At 42.2% G+C, this 23,812-nt stretch overlaps 1 protein-coding gene across 1 annotated transcript in view; it reads right to left on the bottom strand.

Annotated features, from left to right (window-relative positions):
• Positions 1-570: 570 nt before the first annotated feature.
• ADAMTS15 (ADAM metallopeptidase with thrombospondin type 1 motif 15) overlaps positions 571-23,812 on the bottom strand; it is a 37,526-nt gene continuing 14,284 nt past the window's right edge. Inside the window, exons 2-8 of the mRNA XM_044668325.1 lie at positions 17,617-17,749; positions 16,404-16,571; positions 10,266-10,549; positions 6,608-6,785; positions 6,258-6,439; positions 5,954-6,129; positions 571-3,813 (exon numbers count right to left, since the gene is read on the bottom strand). Of these exons, the coding sequence (XP_044524260.1) occupies positions 3,039-3,813; positions 5,954-6,129; positions 6,258-6,439; positions 6,608-6,785; positions 10,266-10,549; positions 16,404-16,571; positions 17,617-17,749 (1,896 nt within the window). The 3' untranslated portion in view covers positions 571-3,038. The remainder of the gene's footprint in view (positions 3,814-5,953; positions 6,130-6,257; positions 6,440-6,607; positions 6,786-10,265; positions 10,550-16,403; positions 16,572-17,616; positions 17,750-23,812) is intronic.

Consider the following 23,812-nt stretch of genomic DNA (forward strand, 5'->3'; position numbering starts at 1 on the left):
GAAAGAAAGAAAGAAAGAAAGAAAGAAAGAGAGAAAGAGAGAAAGAGAGAGAGAAAGAGAGAAAGAGAGAAAGAGAGAAAGTGAGAAAGAAAGAAAGAAAGAGAGAAAGAAAGAGAGAAAGGAAGAGAGAAAGAAAGAGAGAAAGAAAGAACCCCCATGAGTGACAGAGACAAGTTCTGGTATTTTGGGGAGTCAGGATGGCCACTGGCAACCTCCTCCTGTCCCACAGCACAAGGTCAGTAAGGTAAGTGCTAGGGTCAGGCTCCTACAATCAGTGCACAGGAGGGATAAAGGGGACCAGGCAAAGCTAAACTCTATTCTTATTTGTCCCCAAACCAATGGCAAAACTTGGCTTTTTGAGAGGCCCCAAGGAGTCTCTTGTCACCTAGACCTGAGATGCCTCCCTGATCTCTTGTCCCAACCTCCAAAAATCTGTCTCAAGTTCAATCTCTGCTCCATCCTGGAAGGCAGTTTGGTTAGTGGAATGTTCATAGTCAAGGGCAACTTCTCAGTAAGCTACCTTGGTCATATTTTTTTAATAATACCAACAAATGGGGGGGGGGAGAGAAATAAAAATACCAACAAATGGGGGGGGGGAGAACCTCTGGAACTAGTTTATGTTAGGAACAAGAAAGTACATCCCTCCTTAAAGACTCACATGAAGTCAATGATAATAAGGATTCTCCTTCTAGAAGGCTGGTCACCCCAGTGGAAGCATCTTTACTACCACCACCCTCCCTCATTCATGCCCCCAATTCTATTTCACAGCACCCACATCATCCCCAATTCCTAGTGAGATGCACTAAGTATGGATTACCCTGCTCTGTCATTTGAGTCTCCAGCTCAAATTTTGTCATGGTCCTTTGTCACCATTACTTTCCATCACCCATTGGCCATGTCCATTTTTCCTCCTCCCAAAGGAATTCTGCCCTTTAGCTCAGGATCATGAAATTCATCCCTAAGGAGAAGCTAGAGGATAAGAGTGCATTTAACAGTGGATTGAATGGTTGGAAGAATCAAAATCCTCTCCCTAGGAGCCCCACCTTCCTTAATCCCATTTGAGGTATACCCCAGTTTGAATCTAGATCTCACCTCTACCAAGTTTATCACTAAGCAATCAGATATAGGAGACCCTATAACTTGTGCTGGGGTGGCTTTACTCTGAAGGAGAATGCTATGTATTTATAAATAAGCTTCTATCCCCGACTCTCTTCTTTCTGAGCCACAGTCAACCAGGTTTCTTTAGGGCCCTGGGACCCATGGAATATAAGTACATTTTCTACTCCCCTGGCATAGGGCTATCCAATTTGTCCACTCTAAATTTAGCTCAAGTGCCTTCCTTCGAGGCTACAAATATTATTAGGTTAAAAAAAAAGTTAGGGGATTCAAGCTTTGGGTTCAGATTGGCGGAAATGGTCTCTCAACCCTGAAATTCTATCATAGGTAAAAACTACATGCTTCATAATGTTAGCCCCTAAGGAAACCTGGATTGGAGTTAGGGAGGGAGCCCGTCTCAAAACTGGGAGTCCCCCCCCTGGTGACATTGGCATCTCCCCCAAAAAGACCCACTCATGTCTATGACCCATATAGCATGACCCTCTGAGAAGAGTATTCATCTCTGGGATATAACAGTTCCCACTGCCCAGTGTGTGATAAGGAGGTGGAAGAAAAGAGAACAGGGGTACCCAGAAAGCAGAACCTGAGGTAGCAAACAATTAGCCTTCATTTAACAGGTGGAAAAACTGAGGCCCAGGAAGGCAAATAAACATACCAAAAGCCACACAGCAGTCTTGATGTCAGAGAAAGAGAAAACACCTCAATGCTCAACACCCTGCCCTAAGCCTTCTCTGGTTCTGACCAATGGGCTACACCACCTCCGCTTTGATGCATCACTTTCTCTAAGGATGTGAGGCTACAGTCACTTTGAAGGTAGTTTGGGGTAGCAGAGAAGTTGAAGTTACAGCACCCTTGCTGAATGAGACCCAAAATAATTCTAAAAAAAAGAGATCCTGGAGCCTCCAACCCCAGGGACAGCAGCTTCCTGTCTGGAGTTTACCCCTTAAACTTCCTTGCACTGGTCATTGGCTCTGGTACAATTTCTAGGATCCCGAAACTGATTTTCTTTTTGGTCTGATTCCTCTTCCAGGGGAACTAGATTTTCTCAATTTCCATGTTTTCACACTGTTCTTAATTCAAAGGACTTTTCATCCCTTTAAAGCTATATAGAGTTATTCCTCAAAGATGATTTTCCCACTCCAACCCCCCTGTCCCAAATGAATACAATATTCTATAAACCTGGGTGAGGGAATTTGGAGGAGAGGGGAATGTTTTGGGGGACCACTAAGGAGAAAAGAAAGTTGAGAGATTCCCCTAAGACTTTATCCCCAATCTACCCCTGACTGATGAAAATGACCTCACCATTGTGGTATCTAATTATTTCCCTCTTTCCCTTAGCATCCCCTCATCCTGCAAAGTTGTGAGTTTGTTGGGTTTGGTTTTTGTTTTTTTGTTTTTTGTTTTTTTTTCCCATTACCAGTCAGAAAAGAAAAAGGAAAGTGGGTTGCAAGCACCATGAAAACCTGCATTGTTCAGAGATGGTGCAAGAGCCCTCAGGGCCCCCTGAGGGTGCCAGGCTGCCAGCCTCGGCTCTTCCAGCAGCCTGAGGCCTCCTTTGAAGGAGTGCCACAGTACCTGAAGTTCTGCCCTGGAGCTGCCCATTCTCCAGGTCTCTTTTTAAACTGGGCTCCAATCCTTCCATGCCCAGCATGCTCTTCTCTCAGGTTCTCCCTCCTATCCCCCCCAGCACCTGGGCACTGGAGGAGCCTGGCACGAGGTAGACTGTAAGGTTAGTACCACTCTGCTCAAGTGAGGAAGGGTGAGGAGAACCTCTCACCCCTGTTCAATAGTCCTTAGCTCCTGGATGTGAGCTGGGTCCTGAGGTGACCCCCTGGCCAGTGCTCACTGTGCCAGCTGGCCAGAATGCTGATGGCCCTAATGTGAGGGTGGGGAGAGTGAGGGGGTGGCAGAAAGAGCCTGCTTCAACATGGTCTCAGGGTGCAGAAATCTAACTCCTGGGGTTTCCGACGAAGGTTGCATTGGTCCCTGGTCAGCAGCCGTCCCCCATGGCCAACACACTTCAGTGGTCGTCTCTTAAAGCCCCGGCCACAGCTCTTGGAGCAAGGAGACCAGGCACCTGTCTCCCAAGTCGGGCAGGGGTCCCCACAGGGCCTTGTCTCTGTTGGCCGCTGGACCGTGTCACAGGCAGAAGCAGCAAGCTGCCCTGGGGAGCCCCGGCAGTCCACCACACGTTTTTGCAGCCCACTCCCGCAGCTTACCGAACAGCTCCCCCAGCTGCCCACCACCCATCGAGCTGGAGGCCTGTTATCTGACTGTTCCACCTGGTTAGAAAGGCTGAGGACACTGTTGTTGAGCACGGATGATCCCCGGTTGTCCTTGCGATAGGCAGACTTGTCCTCCCGGGGCTCCTTGGGTAGGTAGAAAGAGTATCGAATGCGAGGTGGGGTCATCTTGCCAACAGAGAGGACCTCCACAGTCAAAGGCTCCAGGATGGGCCTTGATGCCTGCAACCTCTCAACCGCAGTGCTGGTCCCACTGTAACGGACCAGGCTTCCTTTCACCATCAGGTCCCGCTCCACAGCGGACACCACGAAGTGCCCATTGAGCAGGTACTTGCCTTGCCCATTCTTCAGGGCCAAGTAGTTGTCATCGCTGATCAAGCCTTGGTAGCCCCGCTGGCGGATGTCAATGCTCGAGGCTCCTGCTGGAATAGCCACCACAAAGTTATAGCCGTGCCTATGTGAGGGAGAAACAGAGGCTAGGCGTTAGATAAAAGCCTCGAGAGGGGAAGAGTTTAACAGTTAGAAGGGACCTCGGCAGCCATCTAATCCAACCCATAGATCAGTGGTTCCCAAACTTTTTTGGCCTACCACCCCCTTTCCAGAAAAAAATATTACTTAGCCCCCTGGAAATTAATTTTTTTTAATTTTAATAGCAATTAATAGGAAAGATAAATGCACCTGTGGCCATCACTGCCTTCCTGGATTGCTGCAGCACCCACCAGGGGGCGATAGTGCCCACTTTGGGAATCACTGCATATATGGAAGGGATCCCCATTATAATACACCTGACATTAGGTTTGTCCAGGTTCCAATTAATTCAGAAGAAAAAATTTAGACCTCAGAGCTCCTCCCAAAGGGAATTGAGCAATCTATCTCAGAGACTCTCTCAGAGGCATCAATATGTCCCTAGGTCAAGCTCTCTGTACCCCACTTCACACACCCCCACCAAAAAAAAAAGACTTTCACAGAAAAAAAGGAGATATTGTCAAAGAACAAAATACTTCCCAGATCTGAACTGAGAAAAGTAATTGTTCTCAGCACCCATGTGTTCACTTGAAGACAGAGTATGGGAGACAACAGACTCCCTACAGCCAGGATCTTAGAAGAAGACAATGCTTCAAGTCACTATTTTCCAGGTCATGAAAACCCTTCCAGAGTTACTCTTCAAGCTCATATCAATTTTCTTCCCCCAAACCTGAAGAACATCAGGAAGCCCAAGAGAAAGGCAAGAGTCTTTATGAGATTACACATCCCCTGTCTGCCCTCTATCATAGTTTCCTGTGTACTCAGCTTATCTCCCAAAGTCAAACATTGTGCCTTATTTGGTTTTTGCTTGATTGTTTTTCTAACCGCATGAAGCACCCATCATCATTTCCTTACAGAGAGTAGGCATTCTATAAATCCTTGTGAAATTTACTGCAGAGATTTGGGGGCAAGGGAAGCATTATGTGCTAAGGCAGCTAAGTAGTGAAGCGAGCACTAGACCTGAAATCCAGAAGACCTGAGTTCATAGCCTACCTCAAACATTTGCTAATTATGGGATCCTGGTCATGTCCCTTAATCTCTTTCAGTTTCCTCCTCTGTAAACTGGGGATAACAATGGCACGTAATTCATAAGGCAGTCATGAGGCTCAATTGAATGCCTTGTCAACTTTAAAGCACTATATATTTCTAGCTATTATTATGACTGAGGGTATTCAGCAGGGGCTGAATTCTATCCCAATTACTCTAGAGCTCCTTAATTCACAGCAGGGGTATGGGAAAAGAACAGGGAAAGGAAGTCTTGCCTTCCTTCTTTATCACCTCCTTCAACAGCTATACTACCTTCCTAGGCCCAAAATTCACATGCTGGAGGGACTTTGGGAAATCAGGCACATTAAAGCATTTTTGGTACAGTATTGAATTGGCACAGCCATTTTGGAAAGCAGTTTGAAACTATGTCCCAAAAGTTACTAAACTCTGCATACCAGTTGGTTCAGTTTTATCACTACTAGTCCTATTCCCTAAAGAGATCAAAGAGGAAAAGATGTTATATAGAACAAAAATATTTATAGAAGTTCATCTGTGGTGGCAAAGAAATAAAACTAAGGAGGAAATCCATTGGGAAATACCTGAACAAAGTATGATATATGAATATAACAATAATAAGGTATAAGAAATGATGAAGAGGATGATTTCAGAGGAACCTGGGAAGACCTGAATAAATCCGTGTAGAATAAAGTAAGCTGAAGGAGAACGATTAAAACTATAACAACCTCATAAAAACAAACAGTTTTAAAAGATTTAACAACTCTATATCTCAATCATTATTCTAAAGAACTGATAACTAGAATGCTACCTAACTCCTGATGGAGACAGGTGATAAATTCACGGTACAGAATAAGAGAAATCCTTTTGAATGTGGTCAATATGGGATTCTTTTTTTGTGTGTGTTTGACTATGCATTTTTGTTACAAGGATTTTGTTGTTATTTTTCCCCCAGTGTGGGTAGGGGATATTGGAGGAAGAAAAAATAAATGCTTGTTGATTAAAAACTAAAATAAGAACCAGAGTTGCTAACTATAGCCTTATGTTCAAACAATCAGAAAACTTACATGGGTTTGGTGAAGAGTCCAGTGACTCTCTTGCAGCTCTTGTTGTCTCCCCCACAGACTCCACATTTGTCAAACTTCTTCTTGGAGCCCAAGTTTCCATCACAGCCTGCCTTGATGCATTTGCCCTGGACACAAACTGAGGTGGAATCTGGAGTGCATGGGGTACCATCCACCACCTATGGCCCCCAAGGAGAGGGAAAAAAAGAAAGAGAAAGACACACACAGATGAGTTGGCACATTCCCTAAACTTCTCCCTGTAGAAAGACACCCTTGTTATGATCTCCCCCCTCCAGTCTCTGCTCACCTTGGGTGCAAGCACGTAGAAGTAGCCAGTGCCACTGGCTCGACAGATGAGCTTGCATTTATCCCGGGGTGAGACGCCCGAGTACTTGGGCACCCAGGCCATGGTCAGGGTGAGCCGATTGGTGCTGTGGTTGTAGCCATTGAAAGCCTCACACTGTTCCTCCCGGAAGCTCTTGCCAGAGACTGGGGTTGGGGGAAGCAAACATAGGAGTCTCAGAAAGGGAACTGGATGGGATGGGAGGGAGACCAAGACTCCTGGGGAATTTTAGCCATGGGAAACTCATTCTCTGCATCCAGCCTCAACCCCCCCCCACTCTAGAATAGGCTCTCCAGTGCCTGGTCCCCTCTTACCTGAGCTGGGGCATGCCTCCAGGTTACAGGATCGATATTTGACTCTCACTCCCTCACAGTATTTGCCCCCATTGGCAGGTGCAGGATTGCTACACTCCCGTCGTGCCAATTGCACACCTCCACCACAGGTCCGAGAGCAAGGGCCATAAGGTTCCCATTTGGCCCAGGAACCATCCACCTGCAAAGACAGAGACTGCTTAGTATTTATGAGGTTCTCCTGATTCAACACCACATCAGTTCATTTACCCTAAAGTAAGGCAATATTAACTTTTAGACTCTGCTGGTTCTGAATTCCCAAGAATTCCTCATGTGTTGGGCTGGAAGCAGGAGTCTGCTCAGGCCAGCTTATAGAGGACTGTTAAATTTTCAGTGTGAATATTTACACCTCAGAAATCAACAAATGCTACAAATCAAAGATTTTTTTGTTGCTATTTTGTTGATTGTCTAGGCTTAAAAAATCTGGCCTCTTACACTTCCTAGCCATATGACTGTAGGCAAGCCATTTAACCCTAATTACCACTCTTTTGCATTGGAAACAATACTTAGTATCACTTTTAAGATAGAAGATAAGGGTTTGGGAGGAAAAAGGGGGATGATGGAGAAAATGTTATTAAAGCAGATTAAACTTAAAAATATATCCTGCATACTTTTTTTTTCAGTCCATTATCAAACATTTACCAACACATCCCAGGCTAAATATTATGTCTGCATTTTCTAAAGGGAAAAAAAGATCTTTTCGGTAAGTTAAAACTATAATCCAGGCAAATGACTTGTCTTTTTAAAAGCTAAAATCAACATCACATTCATAAACTTTATTATAAACTGTTACTAATTATATCATTTACTGTATGTATTTCCTAATCTCCTTTTTCTCTGTTAACAATTATCTTTAAAATAAGTGTCTATCAATTGGGAAATTGCTGAGTAAATAATGATTTATGATTAGACTGGATGAGTGCACATGTACATGAAGAACTTGGGGGAAGCTTTGTATGAACTGATGAACAAAGTGAAATAAGTAAAAACAAGAGAACAATTTACATAATGACTATAACCAGGTTGAAGGAAACAACATTTAAACTCATTAGAACTCTGAAAAATGCAGTGACCAATGAGATCTCAGTGAACTGTTAATAAAACAGGCCTACCTCCCCTCATTAGAGAGGTTGTAGACTACAGATGTAGAATGAAGGATTGTCAGACAAGCACAACCTGTTGACTTATTTTGCTTACTTGTAAAATTTGTAAAAAAAAAAAAAATCTTTAATTTTTATTCTCATAAGAGTCGTCATTGAAGGCAGCTGGGTAGCTTAGTGGATTGAGAGCCAGGCCTAGAGACGGGAGGTTCTGGATTCAAAACTGGCCTCAGACACTTCCTAGGTGTATGTTCCAGAATAAAGTCACCCCCATTGACCAGACCTTACCATTCTCCTGCCTTGTAACCTTGCAAGTATTGATTCTAAGACTGAAGGTAAGGATTTTTTTTTTAAAAAAGAGTGTTTTTTTTAAAAAAGAGTTACTAAGAAATGACACTGATGTAAAAGAAAAAAATAGTATCTCATTAATCCAAAAGTTTCTCTTTAAGTATATTAAATATTTTAATTTAAGCATATTTAAAAATATTAAATATAATTCTAAATCAGCCTCTCTACCTCCTACTTTCTGGGTTAATTTTTTAGACTTTACTTTTTAGACTTTACAGTGTAATCAGCTAATGGATGGGATTAGTGACATTGACAATATTCAGCTTCCTACATTCCAAAAATCCTTTCAACTTTGAGATAAATAATAGAAGGAGAATTTTAATTTTGTTTAGGGCCTGAGGAGCGAGAGAGAGAACAGCAAATTTAGCCTGTAAAGCATGGTTTCCTGGCATACCATTAAAACATTTGCAATCCCTGAGCATGTATCATCTGACCGACATTGTACCAACCTAGGATATTAAATATTGCAAACTTTAGAAAGTAGCTATGATTTCATCAGAACTAGGAAACAACCTAGAATGGGATTACCTAACTCCTGTAAAGATTATAATCCTTGTAATAATAGCCTATGGAATGATCTGAAGCTATTAAGAATAAGATGCATGATTTGAAACCACTACTTCCTGACCTCAAACCCAGCACTCTTTCTACTGTGACAAGCGGTCTCTCTTTGGTTTAAGTTGTATGTAGTAGATTTTTGAACTGGAAGGGACCTCATAGATAATTCCATTCATCTTATAGAAATCTCTTAAATAACATTCTTGACAAATGTTCCTGAGCCTCCCCTTGAAGACCTCCAGAAAGAGGCATCCTGCCACCTCAGAAGCGACACATTCCCAGGGCCGAAAATGGAATAAGGATCAAGCATTCCTCTTCCAACCTGGACTCACACGCCACCTCCCCTAAGGAGAAGCCAAATGCAGGCTATTCCCGCAGAGTAGGAGGAAGTGAGGAAGAGGGTTGAGGCTCAGTAGTATTCATTGTTAGAAAGTATAATCTTACATGGAGCTCAAATGGGGCTTTCAAAGACATCTATCAGTCTAATCCCTCTTCCATCTGACATCATTTTATATACGTGAAGAGAAAGGATTAAGCCTTTTTGTGTACTGATTCAGCATATTTATTCTCTTCTTCAGTATATATGCCCCTCACTCAGACTACAGCCTCCAAAGAAGGCAGGGACTATTTCTAAATTATTCTCTATCACTTCCAGGCCAATACAAGTGACTGGGCCTTTAGTGAATGTTGGTTTTGGTGAACAAGCCTCACCTTCACATCTAATTGAGCCAAGCCTCAGTGAGCAACCCAGAAGGGTGTTCTAATGTGACAAAGAAGAGGATGGATCATTGTGGGACTTCCCTAGAGGGTCTTGAAGTCCTTTATTAGTCAGAAACACAAAGCAAACAAAATGGTGATTTATAAGCAAGGTGATGTTCTAGTTTGAAAGGTTGGAGTGGGATTGCAAGGGGTGGAAGGGAATTCTAGTTCAGTAAAAATCATTATCTTCAGTTCTAGGTTCAGCCAAACCACTGAGGTTCATTTAAGTTTTTTACTCATGGCTCAGTTTAAGTTCCTGTCACTTGCACAGCCTTGGAAGGTCCTTGAGGACAGAGCCTGGCACGTTTTCATAGAGCACAGCACCCAGGAGAGTGCCTATTATCTAACAAGTATTTGTTCATTGAATTATGGATTAATTAGATATGGATTGAATTATGGATTAATTAATCAATTAATGGTCCCAAATTGGCAACACCAATGGGGAAAGAGCTACCCTAAAGGGTTATAGATCAAGCTTAGGGTTCCCTAAGGTAAGTAAGAAAGAGAACAGAAATATGGGGATCTAACACTCATTCCCTCTGGAGAGTTCTTTTTTCAAGTCATTCAATAAAACCCATTAAGTCACTTGAATTTACTTCATCTCCTCTCCCTACTCCTTAAAAGTCAGGAAGCAGAGAGAGATGTTGATAGAAGAACTGCTATCTAATGGAAAAATACACTCTCTCTAAGGCCCGACAACAAATTAGAAGAAACAGAATGAGTCCCCCGGTTCTCATACAGGGGCCCATGTCTCTTCCTAGGCACTGGGCCCCTATAGAAGGGAATTAATTATGAGGCCCTCCACCCTGCCCTCCACTCACTTGCATCCCCAGCAGAGTGCAGGCTATGTTACTCACCCTGTATTTACTGATGTTATGCCTCTCCACACAAGCCCCCTTCAGGCAAAACTTGCCTTCTCCACAGCCAGTGCCATCTGCCCAGGGAAAGTGGCGGGTCTGACACACCATCTGGCCCTTTGCTTTGCCCGTGCACCACAGCTTAGTACAGTATTGCATGTAGGGGCAGGGCTTAGAGCCCACACCAAAGGCTAGCTCGCACTGCTGGTTCAGAGTGTAGCTGGATCCTGGTAGATCTTCAGGCAGTGAGATGGGTTTGCTGGGTTGATCCAAGAGGCAATCACCTATAGAAAGGCAGGGGAATTGAGAAGGAGGCGGTGAGAGAAGCAGGAGCTCCTGGACACTTTGGATGAATTAGCATCAGTTGAGAGCTACTTCCCAAAAGAGGAAACGGAGAAAAACAAGAAAGAGTTTGAAATTCTAGAAACAAAGGGTTATTTCTAAAACTTTTCTAGTCCATTATCCTGCCTCCAATCAACCAGTTCTGGGAGACACTTTCACTATCAAAGCATTCTCTTTCCTATCCTATTATCCTATTATTCTGGCCTCATAATCATATGAAGAAAGGAAGATAGGAATGGTTCTAACCATATTATAGATGAGGAAGTCAAAGCCTCAAAAAAGTGAGATTTAGTGTTTTATTAGGGAGAGGGAAGAGGGCGACAGTAAGAGAGACAGACACAGAAAGACACAGAGACAGACAGACAGATGACAAGTGAAAAGTTTAACTAGCACTATAAATTTAATTTCCTAATTCAGGAACCAAGAATCTAAAAGTTAGAATAATAGTTAGAATTCATATAGTGCTTTAAGGTTTACAGAGTACTATTTGATCCTTACAACAATCTAAAACAAAATAACCTGTGAATCAGGTACTATTATTATCCTCATTTTACAGATGAAGAAACTGAGGCTAGTAAAGGTTAAAGGACTTGCCCATGGTCACATAAGTGAATAAGTGTCTGAGCCAGGATTTGAACTCAGTTCTTATTTAGTCTTTCTTATTTTTTATCCCTTACCTTCCCGTCTTGGAGTAAATCCTGTGTATTGGCTCCAAGGCAGAAGAGTGGTAAGGGTAGGCAATGGGGGTCAAGTGACTTGCCCAGGGTCACACAGCTAGGAAGTGTCTGAGGCCAGATTTGAACCTAGGACCTCCCATCTCTAGGCCTGGCTCTCAATCCACTGAGCTACCCAGCTGCCCCTCTTATTTACTCTTAAGTCATCACTCTATTCATTATATCATATGGCATCTACTGGAAGGTACCCCAGAGACTACCTGGTCTAAGAATCCTCTCTGCACCATACCCAAAAACTGAGCATTCAGCCATTGTCCCGACTCCTCTAATGAGGGGCACTTCCTCTTTCCCATGATAGACTATCCCATTTGGGGATCATTCTAATTATTAAGAAATATTTATTTCCATCAAGCCTAAATTTGTCCCTTCAACTCTTATTCACATTGTTCTGTCCTCTGAGGTCCAAATAGAATAAATGTAACCCATCTTCCAGGCAATAATCTTTCAAAATCCTAAGGCCATGTTTCTCTGAAATGCCCCTTTTCATAGAAGATATTCCCAGTTCCCTCAGTGACCATTCAGGTATCACAAACTTGAGGCCCTTCATCCTTCTGGTGGCCCTCCTCTAGACATTTCCTAGGTTATCAGTGTCCTTCCTAAAATGTTATACTCAGAAGGAAAGATAAATTTCCAATTTAGTTTTTTCAGGCATTAATAAAATCTGAATTTCTACCCTTACCTTTAACATTTTTACTTCTTTTAAGTACCTTATGAATCAATTCCTCAACACCCTCACAACTGTGTTACCTCCAGCAAAGATTTCTTCTTTGTACACTTGGTCTAACATAATTGATTCTCTCATCTTTGTTTTCTATGATGCCATTTATAAATGCATCTGAGATTGTGATACTAGAAATGCATCTGAGATTGTGATACTAGAGTCCAAGTGTGGGGACCTCATTGCCTTTAAGGATATGAAGAGTCTGTTATAAAACAAATATTTGCAGATCTTTTCCATTTTTCTTCTGTTTATTGTCATCTTTTGGTTTTCATCCTCAGATGCCCTTGGGATGACTTTGCCTACTTGGGTATCTTGCCAATATTTTTATAATTAAATATATATGAAAATAAATATAATTATAAATAAATAATAAAAATTAAAACTGAAAATATAATCTCTGAAGAACTTAAAAATGACATGACTCAGAGAGTAAAATGGAAAAGTATATAGTGACCATGAGTAGGCTACAATATAAAACAGATAAGGGACTAAAAGAAACCAGAAAGCAAGAAAAGCCCCTATTAGATTACTATCCCTGTAGTAAACTCCAGCACATTGAGTGCTCTCCCTGTAGCAAACTTAAGGAATGATAAGGTCAAAAGTTATACAGGATGCAGAGATATGAACAAGTTGGGATTTCCATCCATTTCTATGAGAACAAAGATCCATTTGAGTTCCAATCTTTTTGAATATTCACTCTCAACCACTAGATTGACTTTGTTATTTGCAAAGTTAGTGAACATGTTGGCAATATTAACAAATGTTAACAACATTGATAAAAATATTAAATAGCCAAGGCCCAAGCTCTTCACTAGAGCACTCCTTCCAAATTGAAAAATAACTATAATGACTATGCTTTCGATCTATCCATCCCACTGATCTACCTAACTGCACTATTCTCTAGCACAGGGGTCGGCAACCTTTTTGGCCATGAGACCCATAAATGCCACATTTTTTAAAATGTAATTTCATGAGAGCTGTACAATGCTCACAGTGTGCGCTCCTGTAACAGCGCCTGAAAAAAAATTGACTTTATGGCTCCTGCAGAAAGAGCCATATCTGGCCCTCAAAAGAGCCAGATATAGCTCGAGAGCCATACGTTGCCGACCCCTGGGCTAGCCCATATCTCTCAATATGTTCCACGATAGGACCAGAAACTTTGTCAAATGCTAAAACATAGGTAAAGTGCATCTGTAGCATTTCCACAATACCTGCTTAGTAGTCCTGTCAAAAGGAGAAATTAGGTCAACCTGACATAATTTGTTTTTGATAAAGACATAAAAGTTCTCTGTCATCACTACTATCATTTTCCAAAAGTTTACTAAATGTCTTTTTAGTAAAATCTTCTAAGTTTTGGCCAAGAGTCCAAGTCAAGCTCACTAGCCTATCAGCTGAAGGCTTCATTCTTTTCTCTTTTTTGTAATCATTTTTCATATATATGTGTATACATATACACATATACATATATCACAATAATATAATACAGATATGTTATAAATGTGTAACAAATTATACTAAATATGCTTAGCCAATAGAAACATTAGCTCTCACATTAGCTATATCCAAAATCTCTCTCATTCTTCTTTTTTCCCTTTTCTCACATCTCTCCCTTCTCCCCAAGAAGATAGGTTATATTGTATAGGTTATAAATATATTATCACACAATACATAGTCCTTTGTTCATCACGTTGTGAAATAAGATACATGTTGCTTACGCTAGAGAAAAGTTCATGGAGGAAATAAAGTGAAAAATGGCATGTTTAAATCTGCATTTTCTTCCCTTTTTAAAATAATCTAAACAATCTTCACCCTTCTCCAATCCTTTGATAACTCTTCCACGCACACAATCTTTCAAGTATTATTGATGCTAGCTTGGCAATGACAGCTCCCAGTTCTTTTAGTAGGTTGAGACACAATTTGTCTAGGTCTGGTGATTTGAACACATCAAGAGCCTCAAGGAGTTCTTTCACCCTACTTATCTGGTATTAACTCCTTATTAGTGATTTCATTCTGTTCTTTGCAATCCAAAGATGATTTTTCTTTGCCAAGAAAATAGAAACAAAATAAAAAGTAGAGTAACTCTGCTTTTGCTCCATCTTCTGTTATCATTAGCGCATACAATTCCAGATAGCTATCCTATCCCTTCCTCAAATTTCCCTTTTTCCCAAATACAGCTTTAAACTTTTTTTCATATTCTTAGTATTCCTTGCCAGCCTCATTTCATTACAAGTTTTAGCAGCCTTGACATGCTACACTTTTATATTTATCCCCCATTAGCTATCTTTGCTCCCATCTTCTGGACATTGTTTTTAAATCTTAGTTGATTGGAGAGTTCCCTGTGCATCCTTATTGGATTCTATAGACAATTCTCCCTTTTCTTTCTCAGGAGAATTTGCTTCCTCTTATGTCTTCAGAATTTTATTCCTGAGAGCTTCCCTTGTGAGCTAATTTCCATTGTAGAATTTTAGTTTTTGGTATCCTTCTTATCTTTTCTACAAATCCTTTGAAATTCCCTCTCAAAATGTAAGACATGTATCACAATATCCTTTGCTTCCTCTTTTCTATCACAAATTCAAACATAAAATAGTAATTTCCCCCTAGGTTCTCATCATTTTCACCCCAGTATCACATAACTTTTCATTGATTAGAATCAAATATAAAATAGGATTTCCTTTTGTTGGTACCTCTACCTCCTGAAGAATAAAGTTATACTTAAAGCAAGACTTTAAAGAGAACTCCAGCACATATGTGGATAACTGAAATCTCTCACCAATTCTATAAGGTAGCTAGATGGGGAAGTATAGAGAGAGCTTTACGTGAAGTCAAAAGAACCTGAATCCAAATTCAGCCTCAGAAACGTACTAGCTGTGTAACCCTGGGCAAGTTTCTTAACCCTATTTGCCTCAGTTTTCTCATCTGGAAAATGTACTAGAAAAGGAAATGGCAACACTCCAGTATCTTTGCCAAGAAAAGCCCAAATGGGTCCATGAAGAGTCAGACATGACTGAACAACAACAGTAACCATTATAGTGTCATGCCTCTATGCCAAGCTTGTGATGTATTTGCCACACTCTTCATCTACTTCCTTTCTGTCCAGGTAATCTGTAGTATATTCAGATGACAACACTGCTCCTGTTTTGGCCCCTAATGAACTTCAGCATGCCTCCTTCCCAACCACTTCCTTAGTTCCTAGACTACATGAGGATAACTTCTTAACATACAATACTACTCCAAGTCATGGTAGTCCATACGTATACCCATGCTTTTACCTGCTCTGTTCTTTTGAATTGTGTCTATCCTTCTAGAGCTTTAATCCAGTCATTGGGTTTATTCCAGCAAGTGTCAGTGATACTTATGATAAAATTTGCCTCCTTGAATTAAATTCTCTAATTCCACTTTCTTGTCCATATTTTTGCCGTCTCTGCATAGTCCAAGAGTTTTTATTCCTGGCTCCTATTTTAGATTTTAACTTTTATAAACATCTGAATGTTTCTTGCTATTATTTGTCCTATAGCAGACCTACTCTCTCCAGTTAGGTGAATATACATAGGCAATTTACTTTTCCTGACTCCTGGAAAGATCTTTTAAAGGAAATTCCGGCATAAAGATAGCCTTTTTTTTTTTAAATCCTTACCTTCTATTTTAGAATCAGTATTGATTCTAAGGCAGAAGAGCTGTGAGGGCTAGGCAATGAGGGTTAAAAGAATTGCCCGGGGTCACACAGCTAGGAAGTTTATGAGGCCAGATTTAAACTCAAGATCTCCTATCTCCAGATCAGTCTCTCTATCCACTGAGCCACTTAGACACCCCCCCAGCATTCCTCTCACAAAAGACACTATCCCAAGCTATTAATAAAAGCAGGAGTAACTAATTAAGTGTTAGACTCTGCTCCTTGTCTCCAAAATAGAGCTCCAATGGATGAAGAGTCAACTGACCATTTGACCATTGCCTAAAATCAAAAGATCATAGATCTAGAGTGGACCTCACACACCATCTGAATCCAAATCCACTTTAGAGGAAGAAGCAGAGACTCAATGAAGTTAAGCAACTTGCGCCAAGTCATCCATATCATAAGAGTCGGAGGTAGGATTTCAGTCCAGGTTCTCTTCATCCAAAGATGGTGCTCTTTCCACTGTCCCACAGAGCCTCCTACTATTGGCCCATCCCAAAGTCAGGGATCAGAACCCTGGTCCAACAAGCTAGCTAGTGAGGATAATAAGCTCTTATTTATATGGCATTTTTCAATTTACAGAACGGTTTCATCATGACAACCTTTGGATAATAACACATGGTATCCCATTGAGGCCTACCTGCCTCCTTCTTTTAACACCCCCTGCTCACCATGTCCACTGTCCAGGAAGTCAGTGATAATGGCAGCACTGCAGGCTGACCAGGGATTGGCACGGTCAATCTGGATAAGAGTAGGGGACATCATATGGTTGGCCCGTAGCTTCCCAAACACCTCCTCACACACCTTCACATTGTCATGGGGCATGTTGAACACATGACCTGAGAGGGTAAAACAAGAGAAAGGGATTATTTAGGATGGGGAAGCAGACCATTCAGGGGACAGAAAGGTAGAGATAAGAAGAAATGTGGGGGGGAAGTGAAAAGTAGCCTTATGGGGGAGGGACCCACAAAACTGATGCCCGAAGCAGAAATCTGGGCCAGGAAGCAACCTGGAGGAACTAAGAGAAGATAATATAGGATGATGGCTGAGAGAGCTAGTGAAATCCTCAGGGCTCAGTCCCTCTCTCTCCCCCAAGTCATTTACATTTGTTTCCATGCTCCTTTCTAAGTGTTCTCAGGTCTTTTTTATGCCAGCAGCTAATCTCTCCCCTCTACTTCCAATCAGGCTAGGAGTTCTTTTTCTCTGAATCTCCTCAGACTGCCCCACAGTAGGACTTCATTCAGTGTCATTGGACACGTGTGCTTGTGCAGACATTAAAAGGGGTCCCCCTTGAGCACGCACACCAAAAGCAACCAGAGGGGGCCAGCTGGGTAGCTCAGTGGATTGAGAGCCAGGCCTAGAGACGGGAGGTCCTAGGTTCAAATCCGGCCTCAGACACTTCCCAGCTGTGTGACCCTGGGCAAGTCACTTGACCCCCATTGCCTACCCTTACCACTCTTCCACCTATAAGTCAATACACAGACGTTAAGGGCTTAAAAAAAAAAAAAGCAACCAGAGGCTAAGCTCTGAAACCCAGTGAAGCCTAGGAGCAGAACTCCCTGCTCCCCTCTGTCTCTGTCTCTCTCTCTGTCTCTGTCTCTGTGTGTGTCTCTCTCTCTCCCCCCCCCCCTTCCTTTCTCTCTGTCTCTATCTTTCTGCTTCTCTCTGTCTTTATCTATCTCTATCTCTGTCTCTGTTTCTCTCTCTTTCTCTGACTCTGTCTATCTTTCTCTTTCTCTGTCTTTATCTCTGTCTCTGTCTGTCTCTTTCTCTATCTCTGTCTCTCTGTCACTCTCTGTCTCTCTCTATATATGTCTGTCTCTGCCTCTGTCGCTCTCTCTCTGTCTCTCTCTATCTGTCTCAACCACCCTTCTCCATTCTTACCTAGCTCATGGGCGGTGGTGAAAGCAGATGGAAGCCCATCATCCTCGATGACTGAGCAGCTTCTCTTGGGGTCACACATAGTGCCCACATCAGCCATTCCCAGAGTATCACAGGTAGTGGCACCACATAGATCCTGCAGGAGGGAAGGGAGAACAGCAAAGACCCAGAAATTAGAGACAACAGTGACCTTGGGGAAAGGAGGTGGGGGGAGTAAATGAAATAAAATCACCCAGAAAATATGTTTACTGTCATTCCTGCCCTTAATCAAATCCAGCATCTTTCCTCATCAGTCCTTTCCTAGACAGGTTATTTTCTACCTTCTGGCAAAAGGGACAGAGAAGCTAGTATGGAGATGTCAATAGGGTCAGACTGGGCTAAAGAGATGGCTGGCCCTAAGATGGATGTTTTGTGGCTTGCCAAGGAAGCTCTGCCCACTTCTGTCTAGATCATTCCACTAAGAGAAAATTAGAAGGTTTAAAATAAATCCAGAGAGCCATTTTATATAGAGAAACCCTCCTAGACTACAGGGGCAATGGCTGGCTCCTCAGCTAGGGGAGGCCTTGGTGTCCAGGGAGGAAGGAGAAGGTAGAATTCTCCTTCTACAATCAACAATTGGGTGAAGAAGCTCTTGACCTCTTAGAGAATGAGACCTTTGGCCAGCTGGACACCAAGCTAAAAACCTCCCATAGATGCCAGATGAGGCTTTAGTTCAGTTAAGACAGAGGTCAGAGTTGGAAGAAGCCAACAGTCCACTTTGCTGTAGGAATTTAGGAGAATCTTTTTTTTAAAACAGATTATAATAAGAAAAGATGAATTCTGACCTGGACAGAACACTTGACAGGAAAGTCTGTTCTGTTTACATTGAGATTTAAGATTACAGAATCATAGGGGTAGAACTAGAAGGTACTTTAGAAATCAAATTATGCTCATTTAACAGATAAGGAAACAAAGGCCTCTCTCTGGGGGTTAGGTGATTTGCTCAAGGTCACACAGTAAGTGATGGAGCTTGGGGGTTGAATCTATGTCCTCTGACGACAAGTGTGCTCCTAATAGCCAGCTCTATTTAAGAGGTATTTGGGGGGAAGGGAAGAGGGCAGAGGGCAATTAAGTGGCTCGGTAGATTGAAAGCCAGGCCTACAGACAGGAGATCCTGGGTTCAAATCTGGTCTCAGACACTTTCTGGCTGTGTGACCCTGGGCAAATCACTTAACCCCAATTGTCTAGCCCTTACCACTCTTCTGCCTTGGAACTAATACCTAGTATTGATTCTAAGATGGAATAGTGTTTTTTGTTTGTTTGTTTTTGGAGGTATTGGGGACAGCTGAGTGGCTCAGTGGATTGAGAGCCAGGCCTAGAGACAGAAGGTCCTGGGTTCCAATCTGACCTTAGATACTTCCTGTGTGACCCTGGGCAAGTCATTTAACCCCCACTGCCTAGTCCTTACCGCTCTTCTGCCTTAGAACCAATTGGTTCTAAAACAGAAGGTAAGGGTTTAAGAAAAGGAGGTATTTATGGAAATACTGGATTCCTACGGTGACTATGGATTATGAAACAGAGCATGCCCTAGAAAGAATATAAAAGCACTTATAGAGGTTACAAGAAGCAAGCAGGCTTCTTCCTTATCTTATTCTCCATCCTCCCTGAGAACATTCACATGGCTCATTCACACAGATCTTCTTACTGTTTCTCATTCACAACACTCATCTCCCATCTCTAAGACTTTGTATCAGCTGTGTCCCATGTCTGGAATGCACCACCTTACCCCTCACCTCCACCACACACACACCTCTAAGAATCCCTAGCCTTCTTCAAAGCTCACTCAGATGCCACCTTCTACATAAAACTTCTCCTGACCACCATCCCCACTTACATACTCCCCAAATTACCTCACATCTATTCTATACGTACCTCCGTGCACACACATCATCTTCTCCTTGTCCCCCAGCCATAAAGCAACTCTATGCAGTCCCTTCCTGACTTTTGCATCAGGTAGCCTGATTCACCTGGCAAGAACACAAGTTCCTCGAGAGCTGAGCCCCATATTACGTTCGTCTTTGTTTCCATATCACCTAACACAACGCCTGGCACATAGAGAAGCTCAATAAAATGCTTGTCAATTGATTTAGCTGATGCAGATTGAACACAACAGTATACATTAATTTCTCTGAAATTCCTTTTCTTCCCTATAGGAGGAGAATTAGGAAGGATATGCACATCGTATGCACACAACGTAGGTATACGGTTCGGTCACTCCAGTTGAGCCAAATGTGCTCCTTCCCGTTCCTTAATCATCTTTTCCCTTTAAATCTTGGCTTGGGGAAATGGGGAGGCACATATGATTTCATTCAAGTTTTTCCAAGTTTTATCACTTGAGCAATAAGACTTGGGTTCACATGATCATGTGCTAGTCATACTTTCTAATGATTTAACTGCTTCTGGATAGAGACAAAAGAGGACTATGACTTCAGGCAGACTCTTTGGTGGCTTATGGGGACCCCACAGCTGGAGTCCTTAATCCCCTCAGCCCCTAGAGCTCCCCATGCTCAGGAAGCTTCTGAAGGAATCAGCATCCCAAGGGGGAGGTCACATGAAGAGGCATAGCCGGGGATAACGACTGAAGAAATGACACAAGGGAGATAAATAACACAGACCAGGTTGCAATAGTCGCCTAGAGCAGAGCTAGGAAAAGGTGTTTGTGAACCTGGAGCCAGATCTGGAAAGGATGCTCCCTTCATATAACTATCCACCAGAGGTTCTGAGTCTTCCCAGTCCCCTACTGTGGTCTGACTTATCACAAAGCAAATATCTTTTGTATAAAAAAAATACCTATATGTCATGAAGACTGAAATCTTTCTTGGCTTCAGAAATGTGAGCATTTATAAAAGTCACATCAAAAGTGTCTCTCACTAAACTTCCCTGCATGTTACTCCCTAGGCAACTGCTGATCTAACCAGCCTTTCGTCCCAGATAATATCCAGAAGTGCAGAAGAGAAAGAAAGGGAGATGTTGCAGAATGGAGGGATGAGAGGAGCATGGGGTAACAGAAAAAGAATATTGACTAAGACTAAGTCAGAACACCTGAATTCTAAATCATTTGTTCTTGTTAAGTCATTTTTCAATTTTGTCTGACTCTTGATGACCCTATTTGGGGTTTTCTTGGCAAATATACTGGAGTGGTTTACCATTTCTTCTCTAGATCATTTGACAGATAAGGAACCTGGATTAAGTACTTTCCCAGAGTCATACAACTAGCAAGTATCTGAGGCCAAATCTGAATTCAGGTCTTCCTGACTACAAGCCACCAAGTTGTCCATTTTAAGTCATAGGATCATAGAAATAAAACTGAAAAGGGCCTCAGAAGTCAGTTAGGCCGGAGGAAGTAGTTGAGTCCCAGAGAGGTAATGACATTTGCCAAAGGTTACACAGGTAACAAGCAGCAGTCATTACTTCTTCCAATGAACCATACTCTGGGTGGCCTTAGGCTTGTAATTCTTCCTTTCTGGACCTCTGTAAGAGGAATGGGTTCAACAAGAAAATTGGTTAACCAGTTCTATTGTCCTATGATTCTTCATCACTCATCCACTTTGCCCCTTCTCCAGTAAATAGAGTCATATATTTTGAGGGAAGAAGGGGAAAAGCTCATTTTCAGCAAGCATCTTGGCCACAGACACCAAGGCCTCTTGGGATGCCTGTTCCTCTGCCCCTCCCCTCAGCAGCCCATCTCAGCCTAGCCCTGAATAGGGACAGATGTAAATCTCAAGGATCACTCAAGCACTAAGAAGATGGAAACAAAATAATGGAAACAGAATTCTCATATCTCTTTTGCAGAGACTTTAAAAAAAGAAAACTCCCCTTTCCTGTCAGTGAATAAATCCCCTCTAGAGAAAAGATTTCACTTATCCACCTGAAATGTAGAATTTAAGTACACTTAATTCTTAGGGAGTATATTTGAATAGGTACCTCCATATGGTTATTCAGATGTGGATAAATCTTCACCCGCTCACCATTTAAAATCCTGGACCAGTTTGTGGTCTCTCCTCCCAACAACATACACACATACTCACTCGTGCCACTACAAACATCTATTAACTAATTACAATGTGAAGAGTGCTTTGCTAGAATCTAGGGGAGATATAGTTTACTTAACACAGTCCCTATCTCATGGAAATTAGAGTCCAGTCAGGAGGCAAGACACAAATATAGGGATAGGAATTAGACCTGCGATTTCATTGGCATAAGGCATGTGCTGCCCACCTGGGTTATGCGTACGTCCATATGGGATATCTCTATGTTTAGATAAGCAGCTCCTGGGTAGCATGAATAAATGGCACCGTATCTGACACATGACTGGCACTTAGTAAATACTGATTGAACTGAGCTGGCCCTTATTTGAGGAGAAAAGCCAAGAGGGAGAGTCGGGCAAATCCTTGGAATAATACCAGGCTGGGTGCTTTCTTCTAGTCTACAAGGGGGTACTGGACTAGAATTATATCTCTCTGCCTCTAAATATTGCTGGTCTAGAGGTACGATCGTTTCCAAAACAAAAAAGCCACTTTACTAATAGCTCACATGGGAGGTAGAGTTGCCAAGGGAGGTTGCCAAGAATATATTCACTGGCTTGAGCCCTTCTCGCCGACATTGATTAAACAAAAGACCACAAGTAATGAATAGTGAGCAAACCCATTTATCCAAGCAGATAATAAACAGAAATTGGAGAAGTTGTACAGATTAGAATATACTAGAAAACACATAAGAGTGAATGAGCACTTTAAATGGCGGTGAGATGAGATCTCAGCTCAGCCAAGAGAGAGGCCCTGATCTCACTCAAGGGAAAATTCCTCAAAGTCTCTAGGGAGGCAAGCTGGAAATCAGGGACGCTTTGAGGAGCTGGCTTCCCCTACCTGTCTCCAACTTGCAAGGTCCTTTTCTCTTCTCTCTATGTGCTGGAGTTAGTCCTGAAAAGAGTCTGGAACCATGTGTGACTTGAGGAAAGAATGAAAATTCTTTCTCCTCTCCAAAGCTCTAGTAACAGCTCTACCCCTCACATAGTCATACAGCCCTTCATCAACATTTTTCCCACTGATCCAGAGTCCCACTTAAGCAGCAGCATCCCAAATACCCTAGGTTTAGTTGGATACCTGGGTTACATTCATATAGGGAACACCTGAGGGAGGAAACTACCTCTATTGACATAGGTCATTTGCCCAGGGTTATTCGGCCAGTACTCATTAGAGATAGAATGTGAACCTAGGTAGGGCTTCCTAACTTTGAGGCCTGCTCCCCTATGCCCTTCGTCACACTGCTTCTAGAAGGGACAAAAATAGATAACAATAATTCACAACACAACATGACAAGTTCAGTGAAGACTTGCCTTAAGTCTTATGTGAGATCTGGGAGAGGGATGGTACTTGTTGGTATTTAAGCTGGGCTTTAAGGAATATATAGGAAATCAAGAGGCAAAAAAAAAAGAGAAGGAAGGGTATTCCCTGCAAGTTGAAGGGACAACAGAAGAAAATGCAAGGAGGTAGAGCATAGAAACTCAGAGAGCAAAGCAGCGTCTGGTCTGGAAAAAAAACAAGAGAAGGCTAGAAGGTAAGATGAAGCTGGATAATGGAGAACATTGAATGACAGGCAGAAAAGTTTGCAACTTCCATGTTAGGGAATAGAGAATCACATGGGATTTTTTTAGCAAGAATGTGATCTACACATAACAGAGATTCTTCTAGCTACCATACAGCCATAAGTTACCTCAGGTTCCTCAGCTGTAAAATTTTTGTTGTTAAATCATTTCAGGCACATCCAACTCTTCATGACTTCATGTGGGATTTTCTTGGCAAAGATACAGGAGTGTGTTGTCATTTCCCTATCCAGCTCATTTGACAGATGAGAAAACTGAGGCAAACAGGGTTAAGTGACTTATCCAGGGTAACAGTAGCAAGTGTCTGAGGTCAGATTTGAACTCAGGAAGATGAGCTTTCCTGACTCCAGGCTGGTACTCTATCTGTTGTATCACTTAGCTGCTGTTAACTGTGAAAAAGGCACAATAATAGCACCTAGGTCCCAGGGTTGTTGAGAGGACAAAATGAGATCACATTTTTAAAGTGAATAGCACATAGTAAATACTTAATAAGTACCTTTTTTCCCTTCTTCTCTTTCTCTCTGCTTCTCACACTTTCTTCCCTTCCTCCTTTCTTCC

Source organism: Gracilinanus agilis, chromosome 3 (assembly GCF_016433145.1).
Source record: "Gracilinanus agilis isolate LMUSP501 chromosome 3, AgileGrace, whole genome shotgun sequence".
NCBI classification, from domain to species: Eukaryota; Metazoa; Chordata; class Mammalia; order Didelphimorphia; family Didelphidae; genus Gracilinanus; species Gracilinanus agilis.